General features: G+C 46.2%; 1 protein-coding gene and 1 pseudogene across 7 annotated transcripts in view; one reads left to right on the top strand and one right to left on the bottom strand.

The window, feature by feature from the left end:
* Positions 1-10,514, top strand: part of PNPLA7 (patatin like domain 7, lysophospholipase) — a 557,191-nt gene extending 546,677 nt beyond the window's left edge. For all 7 annotated transcript variants that reach the window (XM_075060490.1, XM_075060494.1, XM_075060491.1 and 4 more), the window contains 2 exons: positions 8,007-8,110; positions 9,197-10,514. In XM_075060490.1, the coding sequence (XP_074916591.1) occupies positions 8,007-8,110; positions 9,197-9,277 (185 nt within the window). In that variant the 3' untranslated portion in view covers positions 9,278-10,514. The remainder of the gene's footprint in view (positions 1-8,006; positions 8,111-9,196) is intronic.
* LOC116835023 (uncharacterized) lies at positions 753-7,497 on the bottom strand (annotated as a pseudogene).
* Positions 10,515-27,982: the final 17,468 nt, after the last annotated feature.

The raw sequence follows: 27,982 nt of genomic DNA on the forward strand, positions 1-27,982 counted from the left end.
AGAGCTGCATGTGGCTTCACTATTGATTTACAAGGTAGGAACTAGACAGTAGCTATGATGGATGTGTACAGTAATGCAGGTTCAGGGAGTTCACTGGAGCCCTTCTGATCAATATGCTGAAAGTATCTGAGTTCTTAAATAGAATGGTGAATTGATATGGGGCAGCATCAATGAGTCTATAACAGTCTCTTGTTGTTTATCTCGTGACATATCTGGAGGTTATTTGAAAATTATTAATTCTTCTAACATTATCCTGTTTCTAGGCTGGAGTATTGTCTAGCACTTAGAACATGGGAATGGCACTGGGATTTGTAGGGGAACTGTTGGGCCACTGGTCCCGCTGGGCCTCAGTTTCCCCATCTGTAGCTGATCAAACAGATCTGTAGGCAAAGATGAGGAAATTAAAATTTTAGACTCAATGTGGAGGCTACTTAAGCAACCCATAACAGAATACCAAAAGGCGCCTCTAAAGAAGAAAGGAAGCAGGAAAGCCGATGTGGAGGGGAGTATGATGTAAATGGTTCTGTGATTTAACTTCAAGAGTTTATCCAAGCTAAACAGGGAATCCCTCAGAAAAAGGCGCTCCCACTCTACCGACGCCAAGAGAAAGGAGCATAAACTCTGGTGGATGAAATACAAAGTCGAAATTAGGAGGCTAAAAGGAAAGAGCAAATAGCCAAAGACAAAAATCAAATACGGGAGTGGTTCAAAATTTTATGCACTTTGCAGAGAAGCAAAACAATTTCTTTGCATCATTCTTCACCACTGAAGATATTGGGGAGACACTCCATGCCTGTGCTCTTCAGGTAATAAAAGAGGTAAACTAAAAGCAGCAAAGAATCCTGTGGCACCTTATAGACTAACAGACGTTTTGGAGCATGAGCTTTCATGGGTGAATACCCACTTTGTCAGATGCATGACATGCATCTGTTACAGATCCAGACTAACACAGCTACTCCTCTGACATGCATCCAACGAAGTGGGTATTCACCCACGAAAGTTCATGCTCCAAAACGTCTGTTAGTCTATAAGGTGCCACAGGACTCTCTGCTGCTTTTACAGATCCAGACTAACACAGCTACCCCTCTGATACTTGAGGTAAACTAAGCACTTCAAATGGAAGTTTCTGGAACAAACTGATAAATTAAGGATCATCAAGTCCACAGGACTAGATGGTATGTCCAAGAGTTCTGCAAAAGTTTAAGATAAAAGGGACTGAACTGGTGACATAAATATGCAATCATTCAATGGCAGTGATTCCAGACGGTAGCTAATGTCTTACCTAACTCTCTAACTGGCGCTAGGGATTATCCTGATAATGTCAGAACAGTGAGTCATACTGCAAAACCAGGAGCATGGGTTGAAGCAGCATTAAAATAGAAAGATAAAACACCCAGGTAATTGTGATATGATCAGAACAAGTCAGTATTGGTTTAATAGGGGAATATCACACCTCCCTATTACATCAACAAATAGTGAATATAATTTATTTATTTCAACTTTCAAAAAGCCTTTGATAAAGGCCCTTTTAAGAGGAAATTTCTGTAAGCTGGTGGTGATGGGAAGATCAGAGGCTGGCTAAGGGTATGTCTACACTAGGAAATTAGGTCTAATGTATAGAAGTCGATCTTTAGAAAGCAATTTTATACAGTCATAGAATCATAGACTATCAGGGTTGGAAGGGACCTCAAGAGGTCATCTAGTCCAACCCCCAGTTGATCGTGTATGTCCCCACTAAGAGCAGTAGGTCAGTGGAGTGCATCCTCAATAACGTGGCTAGCATCGACTCATGGATTGGTGCACTGTGGGTAACTATCCCACAGTTCCTGCAGTCTCTACCACCCACTGGAAATCTGGGTTAAGCTCCCAATGCCTGATGGGGCAAAAACATTGTTGCGGGTGGTTTTGGGTACATGCTGTCAGTCGCCCCTCCCTCTGTGAAAGCAACGGCAGACAATCATTTCATGCCTTTTTTCTGTACAGACACCATACCACAGCAAGCATGGAGCCCACTCAGCTCAGCTCACCATCACCACTGCTGTTGTGTCCTGGGTGCTGCTGGCAGCAGACGGTGCAGTAGGTCTGCAAACCATTGTCATCCACTGCTTCCGCTGCAACTCTGCTCTCCTGCAGATGCCATACCATAGTAAGCATGGAGCCTGCTCAGCTCACCACTGCTGTTGTGAGCATTGTAAACACCTCGCACATTATCCTGCAGTATGTGCAGAGCCAGAGCCTGCAAAAGCAGGCAAAGAGGTGATGACAGAGCCCTCACGATAGTGATGAGGACATGGACAGAGACTTCTCTCAAAGCACGGGACCTGGCAATTTGGATATCATGGTGGTAATGGGGTAGGTTCATGCCGTGGAACACCGATTCTGGGCCCGGGAAACAAACACAGACTGGTGGAACCGCATAGTGTTGCAGGTCTGGGATGATTCCCCGTGGCTGCGAAACTTTTGCGTGCGTAAGGGCACTTCCATGGAACTTTGTGACTTGCTTTCCCCTGATCTGAAGTGCAAGAATAGCAAGTGAGAGCAGCCTTCACAGTTGAGAAGCAAGTGGTGATAGCCCTCTGGAAGCTTGCAATACCAGACAGCTACCGTCAGTCGGGATCAATTTGGAGTGGGTAATCTACTGTGAGGGCTGCTGTGCTGCAAGTAGCCAACACATCACTGACTGCTGCTATCAAGGTAGTGATTCTGGGAAATGTGCAGGTCATAGTGGATGGCTTTGCTGCAATGGGATTCCCTAACTGTGGTGGGGTGATAGACAGAACACATATCCCTATCTGGGACCCGACCACCTTGGTAAGCCAGTACATAAACTGCATGGGGTACTTTTCAATGGTGCGCAAAGCACTGGTGGATCACAAGGGATGTTTCCGACATCAACGTGGAATAAGAACATAAGAACGGCTGTACCGGTCAGAACAAGGTCCATCACCCAGTATCTGTCTACCGACAGTGGCCAATGCCAGGTGCCACAGAGGAGTGAACCTACAGGCAATGATCAAGTGATCTCTCTCCTGCCATCCATCTCCATCCTCTGACGACAGAGGCTAGGGACACCATTCTTTACCCTTCCTGGCTAATAGCCATTAATGGACTTAGCCACCATGAACTTATCCAGTTCCCTTTAAACATTGTTATAGTCCAGCCTTCACAACCTCTTCAGGTAAGGAGTTCCACAAGTTAACTGTGCACTGTTTGAGAAGAACTTCCTTTTATTTGTTTTAAACCTGCTACCTATTAATTTTCATTTAGTGACCCTAGTTCTTGTATTAATGGGAATAATAAATAACTTTTTCCCTTCATCCAACTTTCTCAACGTCACTCATGATTTGATATACTCTATCATATTCCCCTTAGTCTCCTCTTTTCCAAGCTGAAGAGGCTAGCTCTTTAATCTTTCCTCGTATGGGACCCTCTCCAAACCCCTAATCGTTCTAGTTGCCCTTTTCTGAACCTTTTCTAGTGCTAGAATATCTTTTTTGAGGTGAGGAGACCACATCTGTACACAGTATTCGAGATGTGGGCGTACCATGGATTTCTATAAGGACAATAATATATTCTCAGTCTTATTCTCTATCCCCCTTTTTTTTTTTTTTTTTTGCCGGGAAAGGTACATGACTCTCGCATCTTCAGGAGCTCTGGTCTGTTTGAACAGCTGCAGGAAGGGACTTACTTCCCAGACCAGAAAATAACTGTTGGGGATATTGAAATGCCTATAGTTATCCTTGGGGACTCAGCCTACCCCTTAACGCCATGGCTGATGAAGCCAGACACAGGCACCTGGACAGTAGGAAGGAGCTGTTCAACTATAGGCTGAGCAAGTGCAGAATGGTGGTAGAATGTGCATTTGGACGTTTAAAAGCACGCTGGCGCAGTTTACTGACTTGGTTAGACATCAGCAAAACCAGTATGCCAATTGTTATTGCTGTGTGCCCCACAATATCTGTGAGAGTAACGGGAAGACATTTATGTCGGGGTGGGGAGTTGAGGCAAATCGCCTGGCTGCTGATTACATGCAGTCAGTCACCAGGGCGATTAGAAGAGCACAGAAGTGTGTGCTGCGCATCAGAGAAGCTTTGAAAACCAGTTTCATGACTGGCCAGGCTATGGTGTGACAATTCTGTTTGTTTCTCTTGATGAAAACCTGCCCCCTTGGTTCACTCTACTTCCCTGTAAGCCAACCTCCTCCTCCCTTCGATCACCACTTGGAGAGGCAATAAAGTCATTATTGTTTCAAAATCATGCATTCTTTATTACTTGATCACACAAATAGGGGGATAACTGCCAAGGTAGTCTGGGAGGGGTTCGGGAGGAAGGAGGGAAGGGCAAGGTCACACTGCACTTCAAAACTTATTGAATGCCAGCCTTCTGTTGCTTGGGGAGTCCTCTGGGGTGGAGTGGTTGGGGGCCCGGATGGCTCCCATCCCCATGTTCTTGGGCATCTGGGTGAGGAGGCAATGGAACTTGGGGAGGAGGGCAGGTGGTTACACAGGAACTGCAGTGGCGGTCTGTGCTCCTGCTGCCTTTCCCACAGTTCCACCAGACGCCAGAGCATATCAGTTTGATCCCCCAGTAGCCTCAGCATTGCATCCTGCCTCCTCTCATCGTGCTGTCACCACCTTTCATCTTGCTCCCACCACCTCTCATCTTGCTCGTCCCTCCTGTCCTTGCATTCATTTTCTGCTTTCCTGGACTCTGACATTGTTTGTTTGCCTCCACGCATTTTGCTGAGCTGTTTCAGTGCGGGAGGACTGCATGAGCTCAGAGAACATTTCATCACGAGTGCGTTTTTTTCACCTTCTTATCTGCGCTAGCATCTGGGACGAAGATGATGGGGGAGCGTTGAACCATTTGCAGCTGCGGGAGGGAAAAAAGGGAGAACAGTATTTTAAAAGACACATTTTAGAGAACAATGGGTAGACTCTTTCATGGTGAGCCAAGCTATTAACATTACATAGCACAGATGCTTTCAGTACAAGGTTGCATTTTGCCTCTTATATTGAGGGCCTGCCAGTTTGGTGTGAGAGATCACAGACGCAGGGCCAGGCAACAGAATTTGACTTTCAGGCAGCTATAGTAAGCCACAGTCTTTCGCCTTCTTCAACCTTCAGAACATGTGGGAATGGTTTCAAACAGTATCGCTCTCCTTTCCCATACCCATGGGTTGGCCATTTAAAAGGAGGGGCTGCAGTTTTTGGGTTAAAGTGCAGCAGAAACCCAACTAACCCACACACACACTCCCAATTCTCTGAGATGATGACTTCACCCCTCCCCCTTCAACCTTCATAACATGTGGAAATGGTTTCAAACAGCAGTACCCTCCTTTCCCATACCAAGCACCCATTGGGTTGGCCATTTAAAAGAAGGGGCTGTACTGGCCATGAATGCATCCCAAGTCTTCAGGACAAATTAATCATTAAACATACTTGCTTTTAAACCATGCGTTATATTTACAAAGGTACACTCACCAGAGATGCCTTCTCCGGCTTCATGGTCCGTGAGCCCAGCTTTGGAAGGTTGGGAGGGTATTAGCTCAAAGGTGATAAACAGTTCTGGGCTATCGAGGAGAATGGTTTCTCCACTTGCTTGCTGTGCGCTATCCTCACCCTCCTCCACCTCCTCATCTTTCCCGTCCCCAAAATCCTCATCCCTGTTGCATGAGACTCCCCCTTTGCAGGTTGCCATGGACAGGGGTGGGGTAGTGGTAGGGGCCCCCCCTAGAATTGCATGCAGCTCATCATAGAAGCGGCATGTCTGGGGCTCTGACCCAGAGCAGCTGTTTGCCTCTTTGGTTTTTTGATAGGCTTGCCTGAGATCCTTAATTTTCACGCAGCACTGCTGCGGGTCCCTGTTGTAGCCTCTGTCCTTCATGCCCTTGGAGATTTTTTCAGATATTTTGGCATTTCATCTTTTGAAACTGAGTTCTGATAGCGTGGATTCATCTCCCCAAACAGCAATCAGATCCAGTACCTCCCATTCGGTCCATGCTGGAGCTCTTTTGCGACTCTGGGACTGCATGGTCACCTGTGCTGATGAGCTCGCCACGCTGGCCAAACAGAAAATGAAATTCAAAAGTTCCTGGGGCTTTTGCTGTGTACCGGGCTAGTTCATCTGAGTTGAGAGTGCTGTCCAGAGCTATCATAAGCATAATTCCTAATTCTGAACCTTAGAGTCCAAAATGTGGTGCCTGCATGAAACCTCCAAGCTTAATTACCAGCTTGGATCTGATAGCGCTGGCACCAGCCAAAAATTTCCAGTGTTTGGCTCACTCTGGCCAAAACCTTCCTGGGGACCCAAGACTCAGATGCCCTGAGTCCTACCACAAAGGGAAATAACCCCTCTCCCTTGTCTTCTCTTTACTCTCTCCAAGGCTTCCCCTCCGTGGGTTATCCTGGAAGATTACTGTACTTAAATCCTTGAATTACAAAACAGAGAGGGCAATTTACCTTCCCCCCTCCTTCTTTTTCCCTCCTCCAGTCTTTCCCTGAGGAGACCGTAATCTGGCACAGGGATTCTATCCCTAGAGCCTCACTTAGAAAAGAGGTTTAAAAAGAAAAGCCTTTATATAAAAAGAAAGAAAAGACATAAAAATGCTCTGTGTATCAAGATAACAATATACAGGTCAATTGCTTAAAAGAAAAATATGAATAAACAGCCTTATTAAAAAGAAATCAATTTAAACATGCCAGCAACTACACACATGTAAATACAAAAAAACGTAAAAGCTATTGTTTTTCACCTTGTACTCACAATTGGAAAACTGAAGATTAGAAGCTTGAAGATAGAAAGATCCCTCTCATAGCCGAAGACAGACAAAAGACCACACAAAGGATACACCCAAACATTCCCTCTCTGAGCTTTTAAAAATCCGGTTTCCTGATTGGTCCTCTGGTCAGGTGTTTGGTTCCCTTGTTAACCTTTACAAGTAAAAGAAACTTACCTTAGCTATCTGTTTATGACAAGATGGTCACAGTGGAGCACTCTGGGATAGCTCCTGGAGGCAAATACCATCGAATGCATCCACACTATCCCAATTTGACCCGAGTGATGTCGATTTCAACACTAATCCCCTCGTCAGGGAGGAGTAAGAGAATCAATTGTTAAGAGCCTTTAAGTCAACAAAAATGGCTTTGGTCAAGTGGTACGGGGTGCAGGGTTAAAATGAATCTAATGCCTCAAATTTCACCTAAACTTGTAGTGTAGAGCAGGCTAGAGAAACAAACAAGGAATAGGAAATACAGGCTCGATTTTCAGCATTGTAAAAGAGGGACAGAGAGGTCCCAAGGCTTTGTCCTGCAAGCAGCACTGGCATTGCAAGGACTGGTGTTGGCAGAGGCAGCTCTGCAACTGAACATGGACAGCACCTTTCATTGTACCTTGCTTTGCTCTGACCTCCCCAGATACAGATCTTCCCAGATCCTAATGGAGTCCAACTGGAGAACATATAAGCAGTGGGGTTCGTCCACACTCAATCCATGGCATGATGCCAAAAGTAGATTGTGCAGATCTGCTGAACAAGATTGTCCTTTTTCTTGCATGTTTGCATGAATTCGTGGTATTACTATTTGTGTGTATTAATCAGTAGTGATAATATTTGTGTGCAGTGATCAATGGTGTTAATATGTCAACATTTTATATTATCATTAGATTGAAAGTGAAGGCCCCATTTCACACCTCTTTAACCGGGCAATTTTACTGAAGTTACTAGCAGACAGTGATACATCAGTTTACATCCAGTTTTTGAAGGTTATCTCTGCAACCAGGCTGGCTAGAGAACTGATACTTCTAAAATGACAGCTTGATTTGTGGTCCCCAAGGAAAAGTAACTAGTTCATTGAGTTGCCATTAGTTGGCCAAACCTGACTCTCCTTCCTGGCCGAGTGCTCTGTAGCTCAGGATGTGGTTAGCAAATGTTGTAATCCTCCTGCAATGCCCTCTGTCCATTATTGGTGCCAACTAAAACCAATGATTCTCTTTTCCCTCCTATTCAGATGAATCTGACTATCAGACTGAGTATGAAGAAGAAATTCTAGACAACCAGAAGGACGATTACGCTAATTTCCTAAGCAGCCAGGTGGAAGAGGATTCTGACTCCGTAAGAACTGTGCTCTAGACTAGCTCTGTGTGTCTTTTTGCTGGCCTTTAGTCTAACAAGATGTCAAAGCCAAATGTATTCCTGCAGACATAGAGCCTTATCTAGGTTAGATGGTGGGGTCACAATCTCGTGGGAAGGTGTGAGAAGGGGCAATTGAGAGAAGCAGCCTGTAAGACTGGTTCTGAAAGGAATCTGGTAGAAGAAAGTCAGATGGTCTGTAGTGCAGTGCAGGTACTGAGTGCATTCCTAAGCCATGTTCCATCCCTCTCAGGCATACTGTGTACAGCAGCTGCTCACAGAGCAGCCTATCCAAGCTATCTGATATTTTAGGTTACATGTAACCTACAACCCTGCAAAGCCAAACCTTTCAGTCTTGAGGGAAGATGGTTGGAAGGAACCAAGTCAGAAACAGGAGCTTTTGTGTGGCTGAAACTTGTCAGCATCCTTTAAAGGGTCCATAATTTAGCAGGGTGTTGACATAAGCTTTGTCCCTTCCTATACACATAGCTGGAAGAATGCATGTCTCATGGCCAGAGTTCACATACTGGCATTTAAATAGTTATAAATCTCTAATTTTGTCGACCATGAAGTTTTTCTGACCTCCCATCTTGGACCAAAGCATAAATGGGATCACACAGCTCCACTTAGGTAATGAAAAACTCTGCAGCAAATCTATATCACTGCTCTCTCTCTCTTATGGGGAGAGTCTTGGCCAGTTTGAAAGAGCTACAAATGCTGGCTAATATTTGAAAAGAACAGTTCTTGAATGGGAGCATGTGAACAGGTTTGAGAACCTACACAAATAAGATTACACAGGGAAGGACGTGAGGTGGCTTCAGTGTTTCCGAGTGGAATAGCAGCAGAGTGTGAGGGCTGTGTCATAGATCCACACAGATTCATGCTCCATGGTTGTATTTAAAATCTTCATCAGCCAAGCTAATCCTTCTGAGACTGAAGTCTGATATATAGAAGGCTTCTGAGGGAGGAAGGAGAGAGAGGAGTGTCTTTTTTTTATCTGGAACAGTCTGGTAAATCATTTCAGATCAGATATCTCCTACTGATGAGTATGTTTGTTTCCTCCTTCAGGATGAAGATGTACAGATAAGAAAACGCATCACCATCCCCAAACAGGAGACCCGACCCAGCAGCACAGGGGAGCCCAGCTAATCACTAGGGGAGCCATCAGGACTTGTCTTTCATTTGATCACATAACTGTAGTTTCACTGCCAAGAGCCCTTTTTATAAAAAGATTGCCTGGTTGAGATGTTGCAGTTTCTCAAACCTCTCAGATCAGGATGGAGGGGCTATTTAACTGTCCTTAGAGGAGACCCACCATAATGAAGCCCAAGAATTGCCAGCGCACTACCCACATCTCCATGCGCAGTGAGATCTCATGCCATGGAAATTTGCAATGACTTTGCTCCTTTTTCCAAGTGCCATTCTGGGTTGTGAGTCATTGATCTCTCTGGGGTTTGTATGATGAAAGGGTGTGCTGGGAGTTGTCTGTGGTTAGAAGTGTGTTCAGATGCTGCTTTGACTGTCTGCCACCATGGGTTCTATTTGCTGTTCTGGCCCAGAAGGCTCAAAAAAAAGAAAACATCCCTGGAAAGTATGGGCACTGCCACTGCTGCAAAGGGTAAATACATGAGCATTAGAATGCAGGGGTGTTTGTCACAGGAGCCAGGCAGCCATGTTGTTAACTCAGCTCTGTACTTATTTTGCAACTGTGTAAGTGGGAGTATTGCTATGATAGTAGGATAAAGGGTCTCTGTCTGCATTTCTCTTGAAGACTTAATGGGAAATCTAAATGCTACAAGTTAATTACTCTGAATGTTACTCATTTGCTTCAGATACTGTATAATCAAGCCATCTGCAGGAGCATGTAATGATGGTGCATTTAGTTGCTATTTGCCAGGCAGTTAGAGAGTAGCTACATAGCTGTAGCTACCTTGTGAAACAAAGTGGTAACTGCTGAAATGAAATGCCTGTACGTGGTTGTCAGTGGGTTACAAGATTCTGTCACTGATCAGTAGCTGCTTTGTAGGGTGTGATAAAATGCCAGGCAGGTTATGTTGAGTCCATAAGAGTTCATTTTAAAGGCCTCATTGCCGGCATGCAAAACTTGCCCAACTTTTCAGGAGCTCCACAAAGGCTGCAGCCATCTAAAATGGAGCAGTCCAGGTTCCATTCCCAGCGTGGTACTCTCTGTCATGACCCCAGTGGAAGCTGTTTGAATGCTGAAGACTTTTGGGAATGCACCAATAGCCCAAAGGTCTTAAGTCACTTCTGCTGAGATCAGAACTTCCCAAGGTGACACTTGTACTTTTGAAGACACCCTCAGTTTATAACCGCAGCTAGAATCCTTTTTATTTATGTATTTTAAAATAAAATTGCAGCAGAGAAATCGATGCTTGCTGTTGTCACTTACCAGAAGGCTACGGGAGATGTGGATAGCTGCACAGATCCAGTACACGTGGTCATTCACCCACGCAGGGCCCTGCAACATCTAGAAAGTTGGGGCAGCATCCAGGATTGTTACAGATCCAGAGGGCAAGTTGCCTTTGAGCTTTGTACCTTCTCTCAAGGAGTTGCATACCTTCTAATGCTAGGCATTAGCCCTCAGTGGGTAGTGATCAATGGCTGGATGTCTAGCTGGCAGCCGGCATCAAGCGGAGTGCCCCAAGGGTCAATTCTGGGGCCGGTTTTGTTCATCATCTTTATTAATGATCTGGCTGATGGAATGAATTGCACCCTCAGCAAGTTCGCAAATGACACTAAGCTAGGGGGAGAGCTAGATATGCTGGGGGTAGGGATAGGGTCCAGAGTGACCTAGACAAATTGAAGGATTGGGTCAAAGAAATTGATGAGGTTCAACAGGACAAGTGCAGAGTCCTGCACTTAGGAAGGAAAATCCCATGCACTGCTACAGGCTCGGGATCGACTGGCTAAGCATCAGTCTGCAGAAAAGGACCTGGGATTACGTGACAAGAGCTGGATATGAGTGAGCAGTGTGCCCTTGTTGCCAAGAAGTCCAACGGCATATTGGGCTGTATAAGTAGAGGCATTACTAGCAGATTGAGGGACATGATCATTCTCCTCTATTCGACATTGTGAGGCCTCATCTGGAGTATTGTGTCCAGTTTGGTCCCCCACTACTGAAGGATGTGACAAATGGAGAAAGTCCAGCAGAGGGCAACGAAATGATTAGGGTCTGGGGCACATGTATTGAGGAGGGCTCGAGGGAATGGGTGTTATTTAGTCTGCAGAAAGAACAGTAGAGGAGATCTTGATAGCAGCCTCAGAGCCTTACCATGAGAGGGTTCAAGAGAATCCGTGCCTCTGGCTAGTTTCAACGGTGTGCAGTATGACAGAACAAGGGCAGGAATGTAGTTCTCAAGTTGCAGTGGCGGAGGTCTTCGGTGTAGGTAATAGAACCATCTCCTGGGATTATGAAGCACGGGAACAGTTCATCGACCTGCGGATGATGTTAGCGACTGAATGGACCTCAAGGGCAGGTTACCTCGCCTTAGAGGGTCTCCTTTAAAGGCCTGTGCATGTGACAAAGCTCTGGCTGGCAATGATCTTACTGGCTGGCCGCTTTGGGACAGGTGATTGACTCAGAATACTTCCGACGGTCTTCTCCCTATCCTACAGACCGTAATTTATTCTATGTTTATATGTGTGATCTAAGCCCTAGACTTGTTAATGGTGAAAGTTAGTTTAAATCACATGATGCTCCTTTCTATATAAACCTGGTATATGTGTACTCGTGACTGAGCCTGTATCTATCCAGACCCAAAGTCCTAGCAGTATGGTCCGGGATTCAAGAGGCCTGCGAAGTATGATTTAGCTAAAAGAAGTCAACAATAATACATTCACTGAGAAGTCGGACACGACACTGTGCTAACATAGTTGATTGCTTATGGGATAAGCGGGGGTAGGCTTGTTAGAAGATAAATAATAAATATAAAGATGCATGTACACAAATTCAGAAAGTTAGGCTGCCTGCAGTCACAAGGGCCTGATGAAATGCATCCAGAATACTCAAGGAGTTAATAAGGAGGTACCTGAGCCTCTAAGCTATTATTTTGGAAGTCATGGGGACGACGGGAAGAATTCCAGAAGCGACTGGAAAGAGGGCAATATAGTGCACCATCATTAAAAAGGGAAATAAAACTAACCCAGAGGAAACTACAAACCAGTTAGTTAACTTGTGCCAGGGGAGATAAGGAGCAAGTAATTTAAAGAAATCATCTCAAAGCATTAAGTGCGTAAGGTGATAGGAATAGCCAGCATGGATTGTAAGAACAAATCGTGTCAAGCCAATCTGATAGCTTCTTTATAGGATAACGATCTCGTGACTAAGGGAGAAGCGGTGGATTGGTATACCTAGACTTAGTAGGCATTTTTATACAGTCTCGCTGTATCTTTATCGATAAACTAGGCAAATACAATTTAGATGGGGCTACTATAAGGTGGTGCATACTGGCTGGATAACCTACTCAGAGAGTGGTTATTAATGGCTCCCAATCCTGCTTGAAAGGTATAAACAAGTGGGTTCCCGCAGGGGTCTGTTTTGGACCGGCTCTGTTCAATATTCTTATCAATGACTTAGATATTGGATAGAAAGTACGCTTATTAAGTTTGCAGACGATACCAAACTGGGAGGGATTACAACTGCTTTGGAGGATGGGTCAAAATTCAAAATGATCTGGACAAATTGGAGAAATGTCTGAGGTAAACAGGATGAAGTTCAATAAAGACAAATGCAAAGTGCTCCACTTCGGAAGGAACATCGTTCACACATACAGAAATGAGAAGAGACTGTCTAGGAAGGAGTATGGCAGAAAGAGATCGTAGGGTCATAGTGGACCAAGCTAAAATATCAGTCAACAGTGTGATACTGTTGCAAAAAAAAGCAAACGTGATTCTGGGATGCATTAACAGGTGTGTTGTTAACGAGACACAAAAGTCATTCTCCGCTTACTCTGCGCTGGTTAGGCCTCAGCTGGAGTATTGTGTCCAGTTCTGGCACCGCATTTCAAGAAAGATGTGGAAATTGGAGAGGGTCCAGAGAGGAGCAACAAGATGATCAAGTCTTGAGAACATGACCTCTGAAGGAAGGCTGAAAGAATTGAGTTTATTTAGTTTGGAAAAGAGAAGACTGAGAGGGGACATGATAGCAGTTTTCAGGTATCTAAAAGGTGTCATCAGGAGGAGGGAAAAACTTGTTCACTTAGTCTCTAAGGATAGAACAAGAAGCATGGGCTTAAACGCAGCAAGGGAGATTTAGGCTGGACATTATAATCGTCAGCCTAACTGTCAGGGTGGTTAACACTGCAATAAATTGCCTGGGAGGTTGTGGAATCTCTATCTCTGGAGATATTTAAGAGTAGGTTAGATAAAAATGTCTATCAGAGGGTCTAGACAGTATTTGGTCCTGCCATGAGGGCAGGGGACTGGACCGATGACTCTCGAGGTCCTTCCAGTCCTAGAGTCTTGAATCTATGAATAACCTTGCCTTTGCCAAAATAAGCCTAGTCAGCAAATTGCCAGGTCTATTGGTCTAAAAACTATATAATTGTGTTTTATTCGGAGTTGCAGATTAAACAAAGAAGCCCTGTTTTGGTTGTTAGTTTGTTTTGTAGGGAGATGTTCTCATATATCCAACCTTGAGTTTATAAAAAGGTTGGCACATGTCAGTATAAGATATGGCATCCTCCCACCTCCCTATATAATTGTGTTTTATTCGGAGTTGCAGATTAAACAAAGAAGCCCTGTTTTGGTTGTTAGTTTGTTTTGTAGGGAGATGTTCTCATATATCCAACCTTGAGTTTATAAAAGGTTGGCACATGTCAGTATAAGATATGGCATCCTCCCACCTCCCTTTCCTAGGGACCAATGCCTGCCTTATAACACAAAGGAGACAATATTTATTGCCATATACTCTCACTGTTTCTTTGTTTTAACCCCTAGGAATGTATCTGCTGGACAATCAGAAAAGCTACTTCATGCCTATGAACCCCAAATCAGAATTCAAACATATATATTTTATACTAATAACATTTTATCAAAGTATTAATTAAATGTTAACTTGCTAACTTGAGACCATGGGCAGAGACATTATGTAACCTGTTAACCATTGGCTAATGTGCTGTCTTGTCTTGCTCCTAGACCTATCCTGGGGTGTGAAACTGCCTACACTATCATTTACCCCTGCCCATGAAAAATCCATATATTCCATTGTAATCAATTGATTGAGAGTGTCTCTGAGTGTAATAGGCAAGGTAACACTGCCAGTTCTGTGTGTCACAAACTCCTATAATAATGGGAGATATACCTATCTCCTGAAACTGGGAGATGACTGTGAAAGGGTCATTGAGTCCAGTCCCCTGTCTTCACTAGCAGGGCAAGTACTGATTTTTGCCCCAGATTCCTAGGTGGCCTCCTCAAGGATTGAACGCACAACCCAGGGTTTAGCAGGCCTATGCTCAAACCACTGAGCTATCCCTCCCCCTACTTCTACACAGTGTGAATTTATGTCCTTCAAATGGCCATTTTTTATCCATTTTTTCTTCTGTCCACATTAGTGTTTATCTTAAATAACTCCTTTCCCTATCTGTATTTATCCCTCTGATGTATTTATAAAAAGCAGTCATGTCTCCCTTTAGCCATCTTTTGCTGAGGCTAAACAAGCAAAGCTCTTTGAGTCTCCTCTCGCAAGGTAGGTTTTCCATGCCTCAGATCATCCAAGTAGCCCTTCTCTGCACCTGTTCCAGTTTTGAAATCATTTTGCTTAAACATGGGAGACCAGAACTGCACACAGTATTCCAGATGAGGTCTCACCAGTGCCTTGTATAATGGTGCTCATACTTCCCTGTCTCTACTGGAAATACCTCACCTCATGCATCCTAGGACTGCACTAGCCTTTTTCACAACCACATCACATTGGTGGCTCATAGTCATCCTGTGATAAACTAATACACCCAGGTGTTTCCCCTCCGCCTGTGTCTACGAACTGTAAGTCCTCAGTTTATAGCAAACATTCTTGTTGTTAGTTCCTAAGCGCATGACCTTTCACTTTGCAATATTAAATTTTGTCCCATTTCTATTACTCCAATTTTCAAGGTTCTCCAGATCTTCTTGTGTGATATTCCAGTTCTCCTCCGTATGGGCAACACCTCCCAGCTTTGTATCATCGGCAAATGTTATTAGTACACTCCCACTTTTTGTGTCAAGGCCGTTAATAAAAATGTGAAATAAGATTGTGCCAAAGACCAATCCCTGAGAAATTCCATCAGTAACCTCCCTCCAGCCTGACAGTTCACCTTTTGGTATGATCCACTGTAGTCTTCCCTTTTACCAGTTCCATATCCACCTTTCAATTCTCATATTAATCCCCATTTTCTCCTTTTTAACTAATAATTTCCCAAGTGAAACTGTGTCAAATGCCTTCCTGAAATCCAGGTAGATTAGATCTACTGCATATCCTTTGTCTAAAAGATCAGTTCTCTTCTCAAAGAAGGAGATCAGGTTGGTCTGGCATGATCTACCTTTTGTAAAACCATGTTGTATTTTGTTCCATTTACTGTTCACCTCTGTCTTTTAACTAACAGGCCTGTAGTTTCCCAAATCACTTCTTTTCCCTTTCTTGAAAATAGGAACTATATTAGCAATTCTCCAGTCATAAGTACGACCCCTGAGTTTACAGATTCATTAAAAATCCTTGCTATTGGCTTGCAATTTCATGTGCATTCTCTCCTAAACTTCTGTCAGAACAAAAAAACCACACACAGCCTCCCCGAAACTGCCTCTCAAGCCCCCCTGTTTTCAGCTCTGTTTGCTAGTCCTTTGTTGCTGCTCCTTACTGCTGGCTGGCTGGCTAGCTCCCTTCATAAACCTGCTGCCTAGGAAGCCTTGTTTCCAGTCAAGTTCCAGCTGTGATCAAAGCACCTGCTTCTCACAACCCACTGCTCCCTACCAGACGTTGCAAACTGAACTCAAACACACACACTCCCAAGAGCTCACTCGCTGCCCCAGTGGTCTTGCCTGCCTTCTTCTCCAACAGATTCCAACCCAAACTCCTCTGAGTTCAGTGCTGTTTGCTGGCTTCTGTGCCACTGCTCCTGGCTGCCAGTCATTAAAAGTTATTGTCCGGTCATTGGTTTTCCATTGCATCTCCAAGGTCTTCCTGTTCATGTGTGGGCAGTTCTTGGCTCATTCTTCCCAACTCAGAGACCTACATGACCAATTCCCAGCTATTATGCCCCTGTCCCAGAGAAAAAATTAACCCTTCAGTCCTACTAGGTTGCAATGCAAAAATGATTGTGAAAATTAGGTTATCTGTATTTTTCATTAAAATAATGCAGACATTTCCCACATTCTCCACAAAGTTTCACCTGGATGCTCTTTCTTTTTTCCTCACGTTTGCTGTTGTCAACAGCTCCAGTTGCCTAGAGAATAAAGCTAGTAAGTTCTTCATGTGGACCCTTCTGAACAGGAGCTGTGGGAGCTCAGGTTGCAGTAGGTTCAGCTACCAGTCTTGTGAGTGGGTCATCCAAGCAACATGTTAATGGTACTTCTGAGAAATATCTCACAACAGGAGGTGCTGACTGTCCACTGACTGAACCCCATAACCATTCAGAGGTTAAGACTCCAGGACTAGCCACAACAGTCAGTGTCTCGGCTCTGGTGAAAATTGTTAGAGTATCTGCTGGGACTCTTGTAGTTGTGAGTTGTTTTGGGGTTAACTCACTTCGTGTGTTCATTTTAAATGTTCCCATGTATACATCTGCGACACTTCACCAGCTGCACCCTGGCAGTTTTCATTCTGTTTAAAAATCGCATATTCCAGTTCTCCTCCGTATTGGCAATACCTCACATTCTCCTATTTTGACACTTTGCGCTTGTGAACGTGGAGCCTTTATCGGAGGAAATCATTCCTATAGCAACAGGCAGGCCACATTCGTAAACTTTAGTATAGGGGTCGGCAACCTTTCAGAAGTGGTGTGCCGAGTCTTCATTTATTCACTCTGATTTAAGGTTTCACGTGCCGGTAATACATTTTAATGTTTTTTAGAAGGTCTCTCTCTATAAGTCTATATATTATATAACTAAACTAGTGTTGTATTGTAAAATAAACAGGCTTTTCAACATGTTTAAGAAGCTCCATTTAAAATGAAATTAAAATGTTGATCTTACGCTGCCGGCCCGCTCAGTCCGCTGTTGGTCTGAGGTTCTGTTCACCTGGGCCGGCAGCGGGATGAGCGGTGCCTGCGGCCGGGACCCCAGCTGGCAAGGGTCCGTCAGCCAGAACCCCAGACCAGCAGCGGGCTGTGCAGGGCTGGTGGCCAGGACCCAGAGGGCTGGAGTCAGGGCTGGGGGCTGGGTATGTGAGGGGGGTGCAGGTGTCAGGGCAGAGGGGGCGCTGGGTATGGGTGGAGGTGCCAGAGTCAGGGCTAGGGTTGCGGGTGGGGGTGTGTGAAGGAGTCAAGCAGAGGGCTGGGTGTGTATGAAGGAGGTACAGGGCTCAGGGCAGGGGCCTGGGAGGGTGCGGGGCTCAGGGCAGAAGGGGCGTGGTATGTGGGGGGGGGTCAATGCTCAGGGGAGAGGGCTGGGTGACTGCCCCCCTAAGAACTCCCAACCCCTCTGCTCCTTGTCCCCTGACTACCCCCTCCTGGGACCCCTGCCCCAAACTCCCCCCCCAGGACCCCACCCCCTATCTAAGCCTCCCTGTTCCTTGTCCCCAGACTGGACTCTACTTCCAACCAGACCCCCAGGACTCCCATGCCTATCCAACCACTCCCTGTCTCCTGACAGGACCCCCAGAACTCCCAACTCATCCAACCCCCACAACTCCTTGTCCCCTGACCACCCCCTCCAGAGATCCCCCCACCCTAACTGCCTCCCCAGGACCCTCCTTGCTCCCGGACACTGACTTGCCCTGACCCCTATCCACCCCCTGCCCCTCACAAACCCCAGGACTCCCATGCCCCATCTAACCCTCCCCACCTCTAACGCCCCCCCCATCCAAACCCACCCTGCTCCCTACGTGCCCCACCCCTTACCACCCCCCCCAACCCTGGGCCCTTTACCATGAGGCTCCACCCAGAGCTAGATAACGCTGCTCCGTGGGAGCGCCCCGCCCCTCCCCTCCGGTTGAGCGGGGAATGTGTCTGCCTCCCCGCGGAGCCCCAACCCCCAGAGCGCTGCACTCAGCGGCAGGGCTCCAGGGGAGGGGAGAAGGCGGGGGAAGGGCCGGCAGCTTTGCTGCGCTTGGCCTAGGAGCCTGGACCCCGCGGCTTGCCGTGCCGGGATAGTGGGGCCATTTGCCCACCCTGTGCGCACGGCTATGCTTCTGCCCCCGTGGGGGAAGTGGAGGGCAGAGGAGAGCGCGCTGGGCTGGGCAGGACTTTTAGTGGCATGATGGAGTCCTCGCAGGCTCCAGCGTGCCATTAAAAACTGGCTCGCGTGCCGTCTTTGGCACACGTGCCGTAGGTTCCTGATCCCTGCTTTAGTACCTCAGGTTAGTGTTCTTGTTTCCAGGGGTGCTGAGCCACCTGCAGCTCCACTGATCTCAGCAGCACTGAAAATCAGGGTGCTCATTTAGATGTCCAACTTTTCTGCACTCAAGTTTGGAAATGATGGCTTTAGCCCAGTCTCACCGTTACCGAATTTGGGACTGAAACTTTCTCTACATGAATATTCATGCTGAACTGTGATTCTCTTGCAGTTGAACAGATTAACTTTCCAAAGAGCAGGTATCGGTGGAGTTGCTCATTTCCTGTGTCCAGAGATTTACCTTTTTAGAATAAAAATTTTGCAGTGTTTTTGAAATGGAGTTAGAGTTTCAAAGGGTTCCTTTTGTAAAGACACTTTGCTATGTCCTTACTGGACTGCAGCTGTTTGGTATAGCACCATGCCTGTATCTGTTGAATGATGAAAAGCCTACTTGTTAAGCATAGAAAGAATGGACAATGAATGATACTCACATGCTCACGCACACAGTGGTGTATTTATTGTTTGCTTAATTTATGCAGTACTGGCAGGTTGCTGATAACTGTATCTCTGACTAATGAAAGATAACAAACTTTAATTGGGAAATAGGTCCATGCTTGTTTCTGCCTCCTATCAATTGTGTCTATGATGACAGGGTACAAAGGAGATAATGTCTCTTCACTATCCATTTAGAGCTGGGTTACAGAATAGAAGTGATAAAATTGCCAATGATGAACATTGACTGAACTTCCTGCCAGACCATCTTAATGACCTACCTGAAGATGAATCCCTGCAGTGCTCGCTCTACAAGGAGACTACGTCCATTTGGGATTCACCAGGATGAGGATGAAGAGAAAGGTAGAACATGCTTCAAGGGCTGGAAGTTGAAGCTAGACAAATTCAAACTGGAAATAAGGTGTTAATATTTAACAGGGAAAGTAATTGCCCTTTGGAACAATTTACCAAGGGTTGAGGGGTATTCTCTGTCACAGGCAAGTTTAAAATCAAGACTGGATGTTTTTCTAAAAACTGTGCTCTGAAGGTATGTCTACACTACCCAGCAGGTAGTGATCAATCTGTCGGGGATCGATGTATCGTGTCTCCTCTAGACATGATACATTGATCCCCGAACACACTCCCCGTCGACTCCAGAACTCCCCCAGGGCGAGAGGTGGAAGCGGAGCCAACGGGGGAGCAGAGGCTGTCGATCCCGCACCGCAAGGACGTGAAGTAAGTCAATCTAAGTCGATCTAAGATACGTCGTCTTCAGCTGCGCTATTCTCGTAGCTGAAGTTGAGTATCTTAGATCGATTTCCCGACCCCCCCCCCCAAGTGTAGACCAGGCCTCAGAGTTATTTTTATGCAGGTCTATGGCCTGTGATATATAGGAGGTCAGGCTAGATGATCACACTGGTCTCTTCTGGCCTTGGAATCTACAGTTGTGGTAAACGTCTGTCTCAAATCTGGACCTTAGCGTCCAAAATCTGGGTGCTTACTATGGACTCCCCCAAGCTTTCTACCAGCTTGGATCTTATTTCGCTGCCACCAGACAGGAATACAGCGCCTGCCTCGCTCTGGTCCCCCCAGACTTTCCCTGGAGAAACCCCCCCAAGACCCAGAGCCCCTGGTTCCCTATCTCATCCCCCAGCTTCCCTCTCTTTCCCTTGGTTAGCCGGAGTGATCCGATTATCTCCTTGAATACAAACCAGCGAGGATAATTTACCTCCCCTGGGCTATGCATTCAAACCTAGTCAGCTTACACAAAAGATTCCCCCTCCCTTCTTCCCGTAGCTGTAACCAAGAAAAGACCTCAAGCAAGGCTTAAAAAGAAACTTTATATAAAAAAAGAAAGAACTTACATATTCTAAACATGCATTAAGAAATTCAATACAGGGTGGGGCTTATAAGAAATAGATAAAACAGTCTGATTTAAAAAGATAGCCCAATTAAACCAGTCCAGCAAAATCAACACACATGTAATTACAACCAAAGCACATAACAGCTTATTGCTTTGGTTCCTTTGTACTCACACTTGATAGGAAATTTAGAAGAAGATTGGAGTTAGCAGAAAAGCTGTTTCAATCCATAGCCGGGGAGAAACAAAAGACCCCGAGTTCCTTTCCCTCCCAGACTTTAAAAAAAAATCCAGTTCTCTGATTGGTCCTCTGGTCAGGTGCTTGATTCCCCCCTGTCCACCCCTTACAGGTAAAAGAAAATTAACCCTTACCTATCTACTTATGACAACAGTGATGATACAGAACATTTTTTTCTGATGAGGAAATTAGACACATACCCAGAAAGTTTATGCTAAACTGCAGAGATGGCTAAGTTTTCTAAATAGAGCTCACTGCAGCCACGATCCTCTTTAAAATGAAGGTTTGCCCTAACAATCCCAGCATGCACTGGCCCCGTCTTTATCTAAGCAGAAACTGGTCTGTATAGCTGCAAGCCAGCCTTCAGGGTGACTGATTGCTGGGTGCCAAGCTCTGAGAAGTATGTTTGCTCCAAGCGTGGGTCCTTGGTTCTCACACTCCACCCAGGACCCTGCAGTGTTATGTTTACAAAGGAAACCTTGGAATCATAGAATATCAGGGTTGGAAGGGACCTCAAGAGGTCATATAGTTCAACTCCCTGCTCAAAGCAGGACCAACCTCAACAAAACCATCCCAGCCAGGGCTTTGTCAAACTGGGCCTTAAAAAACTCTAAGGATGGAGATTCCACCACCTCCCAAGGGAACCCATTCCAGTGCTTCATCACTCTCCTAGTGAAAAAATTTTTCTTAATATCCAACCTAAACCTCCCCCGTTGCAACTTGAGACCATTACTCCTTGTTCTGTCATCTGCTACCACTGAGAACAGTCTAGATCCATCCTCTTTGGAACCCCCTTTCAGGTACTTGAAAGCAGCTGTCAAATCCTGACTCATTCTTCTCTTCTGCAGAGTAAATAAGCCCAGTTTCCTCAGCCTCTCCTCATAAGTCATGTGCTCCAGCCCCCTACTCATTTTTGTTGCCCTCTTCTGGACTCTTTCCAATTTTTCCACATCCTTCTTATAGTGTGGGGCCCAAAACTGGACACAATACTCCAGATGAGGCCTCACCAATGCCAAATGTCCCTCGATCTGCTGGCAATGCCCCTACTTATACAGCCCAAAATGCCATTAGCCTTCTTGGCAACAAGGGCACACTGTTGACTCATATCCACCTTCTCATCAACTGTAACCTCTAGGTCTTTTTCTGCAGAACTGCTGCCTAGCCATTCAGTCCCTAGTCTGTAGCAGTGAATGGGATTCTTCCACCTAAGTCATCATGTGTGAATGAGTTTCCATCTGAAGTTGGGGTTACTAGTTTAGACAGCAACTGTCCTTAGCCACTGCAATCACCTCAGAATTGTCTAGATTTGGGCCAGCTGCCACTCTTGTCAGTTGGTTGAAGGGCTTAACACTGACACAAGAATATCAGTAAAAGCTATAGCAGTCTGGCTGGTCAGAAAGCTGGAGGTTGTTCATGTGAAAGGGTAGTGTTTTATTGGGAACAAACTGGCCATGTGTCATTTTGGGATATCATCTGGTCTGCCCGAGTTGTCTGTTGACAGTGCTGATGAGACCTCTGGGGTTGCTGGCTCACAGCAGTTGCTAGGGCTTGGTCAGGGGTTTTAATAATGCCTGTTTAAATATAGAAATAGCACTGTGTATTTTGTACCCTTCATATTTATTAAAGCCTCTCTTGGCCCCGTTCTTTGCTGAGGCCCCTCCCCTATGGAAAATGCACAGCAGAGTTCAGTGTAAAGGCCTCCTCCTCCCTTTACAACATTGCCAGCTGGCTGGAGAAAAGTGACCCCTAAGGCTGCCTCTACCCCTCAGCCCAGCCTTGGGGGAGCCATGCTCACAACTAGGTGGCAGGACTCCAACCATTCTGGGGGTTAGAAGTGAACCCCAGCCCGCTTTGAATTGCATCAGAGAACCTGTTGGCAATCAGGCCAGGTCCTAAGAGCCTGATGTGATCTGCTTGGATAGCATGTGGCACAGGTGCCCACTCGGACCCTGTGCTATCCCGTCTACATGGCTATTTTTGACATGCTAGCTTGAGCAGAGCTAGCACAGGTACGTCTACACAAATGGAATCACGCCTCCCAGAGCTCAGATGTAGACATACCCTGTAATGCGTGTCATGGGTTTAGGCCAATGTCTTGCAGCTTAATAGCCTGGAAACAAGTGCTGTCTCACACTGGAACAGAGTACAGAGCAGGTGTTTCCAGCTCTAACTGGTCACGTACTCTGAAGTTCTGCACTACCAGGAGGAGCTGGCATACAAAAGGCCTGATTCTCATAAGCCTTGCTGTGTGGATGCACCTCTCTTTTTCCCCCTGAATCTTTACTATAGCTTTTAAATGTTGTGTATGTAAGCAAAATCAGGATGAGCTCTACCCTGACATCTGGTGGTGAATTGTGGTGAGTTGTGTAAAAGAACTTCAGGGGCTGGTCTTGTTTGCATAGACACACCCACCCCACCTAGCATGGGCCCAAATGGTCACTTTGGCTGCTGTGGGATCCCCAGTTTCTCTGTTATTGGGGCAGGAAGAATAAAGTGTTGTTACCCTGATTATGCGAATCAAGGCCAGTGAAACTGTTTTATGATAGAAGGACTCACCATCAACTAAGAGCACTCGCTAGACAAGAAACATGGGTTCCAAAACCCAGTGAATTGAGAGAGGCGGGGGGACAAGTGTTTGTACCTGGTGGCAAAGTTTGCAGGTGACACTATAAACTGCTCAAGAGAGTTAAGACCAAAGCAGACTGTGAAGAACTTCAAAAAGATCCCACAAAACCAAATGATTCGGCAACAAAATGGCGAATGAAATTTAATGTGAATAAATGTAAAGTAATGTACATTGGAAAAAATAACCCCAACTATACATACAATACGATGTATTGTAATTTAGCCACAACAAATCAGGAAAAAGATCTTGGAGTCATTGTGGATAGTTCTCTGAAGACATCCACGCAGTGTGCAGAGGCGATCAAAAAAGCAAACAGGATGTTAGGAATCATAAAAAAGGGGATAGAGAATAAGAAGGAGAATATATTATTGCCCTTATATAAATCGATGGTACGCCCACATCTTGAATATTGCGTACAGATGTGGTCTCCTCATCTCAAAAAAGCTATGCTGGCACTAGAAAAGGTTCAGAGAAGGGCAACTAAAATGAGGGGTTTGGAACGGGTCCCATATGAGGAGAGATTAAAGAGGGTAGGACTTTTCAGCTTGGAAAAGGGGAGACTAAGAGGGATATGATAGAGGTATATAAAATCATGAGTGATGTGGAGAAAGTAGACAAGGAAAAGTTATTTACTTATTCCCATAATACAAGAATGAGGGGTCACCAAATGAAATTAATGTGCAGCAGGTTTAAAACAAATAAAAGGAAGTTCTTCACACAGTGCACAGTCAACTTGTGGAACTCCTTGCCTGAGGAGGTTGTGAAGGTTAGAACTATAACAGCATTTAAAAGAGAACTGGATAAATTCATGGAGGTTAATAGCCAGGATGGGTAAGCCTCTGTTTGTCAGAAGGTGGGGATGGATGGCAGGAGAGAGATCACTTGATCATTACCTGTTGGGTTCACTCCCTTTGGGGCACCTGGCATTGGCCACTGTCAGTAGACAGGATACTGGGCTAGATGGACCTTTGGTCTGACCCAATACAGCCGTTCTTATGTGTGGGCCCCCTTTGAGGGCCTGAAACACCAATTGCACCTCCTCCTCCTCTCTCCACTGTTGAATAACAGAGCTAATTTTGATTCCATTAAGAGTCTAGTTACCGCCTGCTGTGCTGAATTCACTTTGGGCCAATGGTGCACCAGCACTGGAGCTACCCTACTACAAGCTGAAATCACTAAAGAGCTAAAATTATTAAGACCTGAGATCACTGAGTGCTGTGTTAACTGGTGGGGGAGCCTGAAGATATACTGCTAGTGGCTGGCAGAGCGGAGCAGTTTGTGGGACAGTTGGAGTGGCCCACGGGATGACGAGTGGAGTGAAGAGGAGCAGAGCAGCTGGCAGAGTGAGGCAGTTAGTGGGACGGCTGGAGTGTCTTACGTGATGGCTGGTGGAGTGGAGCAGCTCGTGGTGAAGGCTGCAGCAGAACCCCATGGAGAGGTGGGGCAGTTGGCCTCATACCATGTAAGGTGCCCCTTAACACCCCATGTGCCCCTCCTCCCCATTTCCACCCAGGCTGGGGGGGTAAAACTCTGCAGATAAACTTCTGAACTCTGGGGCTGCACTGACTAGGGGCAGAGACTTTTGGGTTGCTGGACTTTTGGGACTTTAGGTGATTTTTGGGTTGCTGGACTCAAGAACCACAGGGAAAGGACATGGCCCAAGTTGCTGGGGTGGGTCTTTGCTCATGGTTTGGTCTAGGAACCCTAGTCGTGTTGTTTTCCGAATTTAATGCTGATGTCGTTTACCTCATGTTTTTAAAAATTTTCTGCTACACCGAGACTCTGTGCTTGCGAGAGGGGAAGTATTGCCTCTTTGAGGTGCCCAGAGATGTGTGTAAGATTTTCTCAGGTCACTGGATGGGGGCTCGAGCTGGTTTTGCGTTATGTTGTTGGGAGGGGACCCCTGTGTACTGAACCCGGTCCTTGCTGCTATCAACTCGGCCTTGCAGAAGAGTTACATGTATAATAAAGCCAACCAGCCCCCTCTTCTGCCTCAATTCTGTGTAGTGGTGAGATTCCCAGGGAATTAATAAGATTCAGTATTTGATACCCGTGTTACTATGTAGACGGTACAGCCTGGATGAGAGCATATTGCACCATCATGCTTATGGTACTTGGTGGCTACCTCTAACTGAGCTAGATGGAGGGCACCATGTATCAGGCAATCTGAATGATTCTAGCCTGCTGCCTAAGCTGCACCTGACACCCTCCCACGCCCCCCACCCCCAACTGAATTAAACTTCTGAGTGTAGCAGAAACATGCTCATACAAAGAGGTGATTTTTTCCCACGTAATCGTAAGAATTTCCCCCAAGAGGTTGGTCCCAGTTTTCTCTGATCTGGTGCATTTACAATGGAATGGTCTGTTTCTTTTGCAATGTATGTTATATTTTCAAAGCAACTGCTTTTTAATTTTGATGACTGCATAGTCAATTAACCGGTTTGGCTGTCTGAACTTTTTTAAGCCTTTTTTTAAGCCTATTGGAAAGTTTGTTCAAATCCTGCTGTCCTGTTCTGTCCTGTATCGAGCTGAAGCCACTAGCAAATGACTTGTACTGCAAACACTGTGGGCTGAATGCTCAAAGCACTTAGGAGCCAAAGTCCCCGTTTTGGGACCCCTGTGATGCACAAACCTCCTGCTGAAACCCTGCAGGCACCTGCACTGTGCAGTAAAAGTTCTGCAGAGCCTGTGTTTCTGGGCTGCCTCCCTGTGCGCCTCCAGATGCCTGTCTCCTGTCTGAGCCCCAGAGTAATTCCCAAAGCAGGAGAAGGCAGCTGTTTGGCTGTCTAACACACAGGGAGGGTCCGATCCAGTAGGTGTGCTCTGAGGCTGCCCACTGGATCGGGCCCTAGTAGGTGAGTCCCAGGAGGAAGGTGGGTGGTGGCAGAGGAGCCCAGCAGTTAGGGAACTCACCTGGAGCTGGGAGACTCCCAGCTAAGGTTCCCGCTTCCCCTTAGGGGCAAGAAAGGATTTGAACCTGCCAGGGGAGTGCTCTAAGCTCTGGAATATTCTCACTGGCTCCTATTGAAGCTGCTGCAGTGAGGATAGAGAGTGAAAAGGTCAATGGAGCAAGGGGACAGGATCCTGGCTCTCCCACACCCTTGGCGAGTGCTCTCAGCACCAGGCTGCAGGGTTCTCTCCCCTCCTCCCCATCTCCCTCCAGAGAGAGGGAGAAACCTGGGAGGCCATTGGGATGGAAGGGCTTGGAGAAGACAAGAGGGGTGTTTGGCAGGGACTGCTGCTGGCCCAGGGAGCTGGAGAGAGAGAACAGGAGGAGTTGTGGGGGGAATGGGAGTAGAAAATGAGCAGATGTGGTAGGGATGCAGGGCCTGTCCTTATTCTCACCTTGTACGTGATGTGCTGGAGCCCAGAGAGCCAGTGAAGAGGTCCATGTGCAGTGCAGGGGGCTGCAGTGGGATGAAGCAGCAGGGGCGAAGTTAACGTTAACGGGAGGGTTCTGGACAGACGGATGGACGGGATGACAGATGGTGACCGTGGCCTGGTGAAAGGTATTTGTGGCAGTGATGGGAAGGAGCAGCCAGACATGGTGGTGGCTGAAGGAGAGCACTAGTGAGAACCAGGATGGGATTAGTCAGACTCTGGGAGCTGATACAAGGGATCGCCTAGGGGGAAGAGTTCTTTCATGGAGAGAGTCGTGTGTGAGTCGAGGCAAGCGTCAGGCGCTTTCACTTTTGCTCTTATGTCTGCCTTGGCTCTGGCGGGTTTGCGAGGGGGCGTTTGAAGTTGTGCCCTGGCTCTTTTGGGAGCCCCAGAATTGCGCACATGCAGACTAGCAATGAGAACACTGAGCCCTATCCTCTAATCAGCAGGTGGTTACGTTTTATAGTGCACTGGCTTCCTGTCCAGGGTAATACCTATAATTTCCATCACTCCAGTACCCAGCAGGCGAAGGACCTGACTGAATTCCTTATTGCCACTCGTTCACGATCATGTCATTACGCCGAAGTTTTACTTTGTGTTACATACACCTGGCCCAGACACCAGTAACCTGCATGGCTGAATTGCTTGTAATCCGTCCCAGAATCAACACACATCACTACATACGTTATAATTTCTCTCAGTTTGCAGTTAGAACTCTTGGATGCTTTTTGAGGGTCGTTACATGTAGCAGAGTAGCTATCAATATCTTTGAAGACCTAATTCGGAGTGTGAGGCAGCGGTTAGGGCACTAGCCTAGGAATGGAAGGAACAGCATTCAAGGCCCTTAGCCTCTGGGGGGAAACTGGGCATAATAGCTCAGCCCAGGCCTGCCTCACTGAAGACTGTATGGCACTCTGTTACTGGGCTAATGTAAAGCATCTTAGACAGACAGTGCAGTTAATGTGCCTGCACTCGACAGGACATGAATGAGGTATGCAAGAATATGGAATTCAGTCCAATCATGTATCACAGATTCATAGAATCGGAATGTTATTACATGGCTCAAAAGCCAAAGTCGGGGGTCTAACTGCAGTCACTGCAGGGTAAAGTGTGACTGTCCTATGGGCACATATTGCCAAGGTAGACACTGCTGGCACTCTGGAAGGGCTGGGTGCTGCTGTATGTCCTGCCTCATGTGGGCTGGGAGGCTCCGTCCAGGACTGTACAGCACTTTAAACTCACAAAATGCTAAGTGTTGTTGTTTCAACCCTCCTG

The sequence above is a fragment of the Chelonoidis abingdonii genome, chromosome 24 (assembly GCF_003597395.2).
Source record: "Chelonoidis abingdonii isolate Lonesome George chromosome 24, CheloAbing_2.0, whole genome shotgun sequence".
Taxonomy (NCBI): Eukaryota; Metazoa; Chordata; order Testudines; family Testudinidae; genus Chelonoidis; species Chelonoidis abingdonii.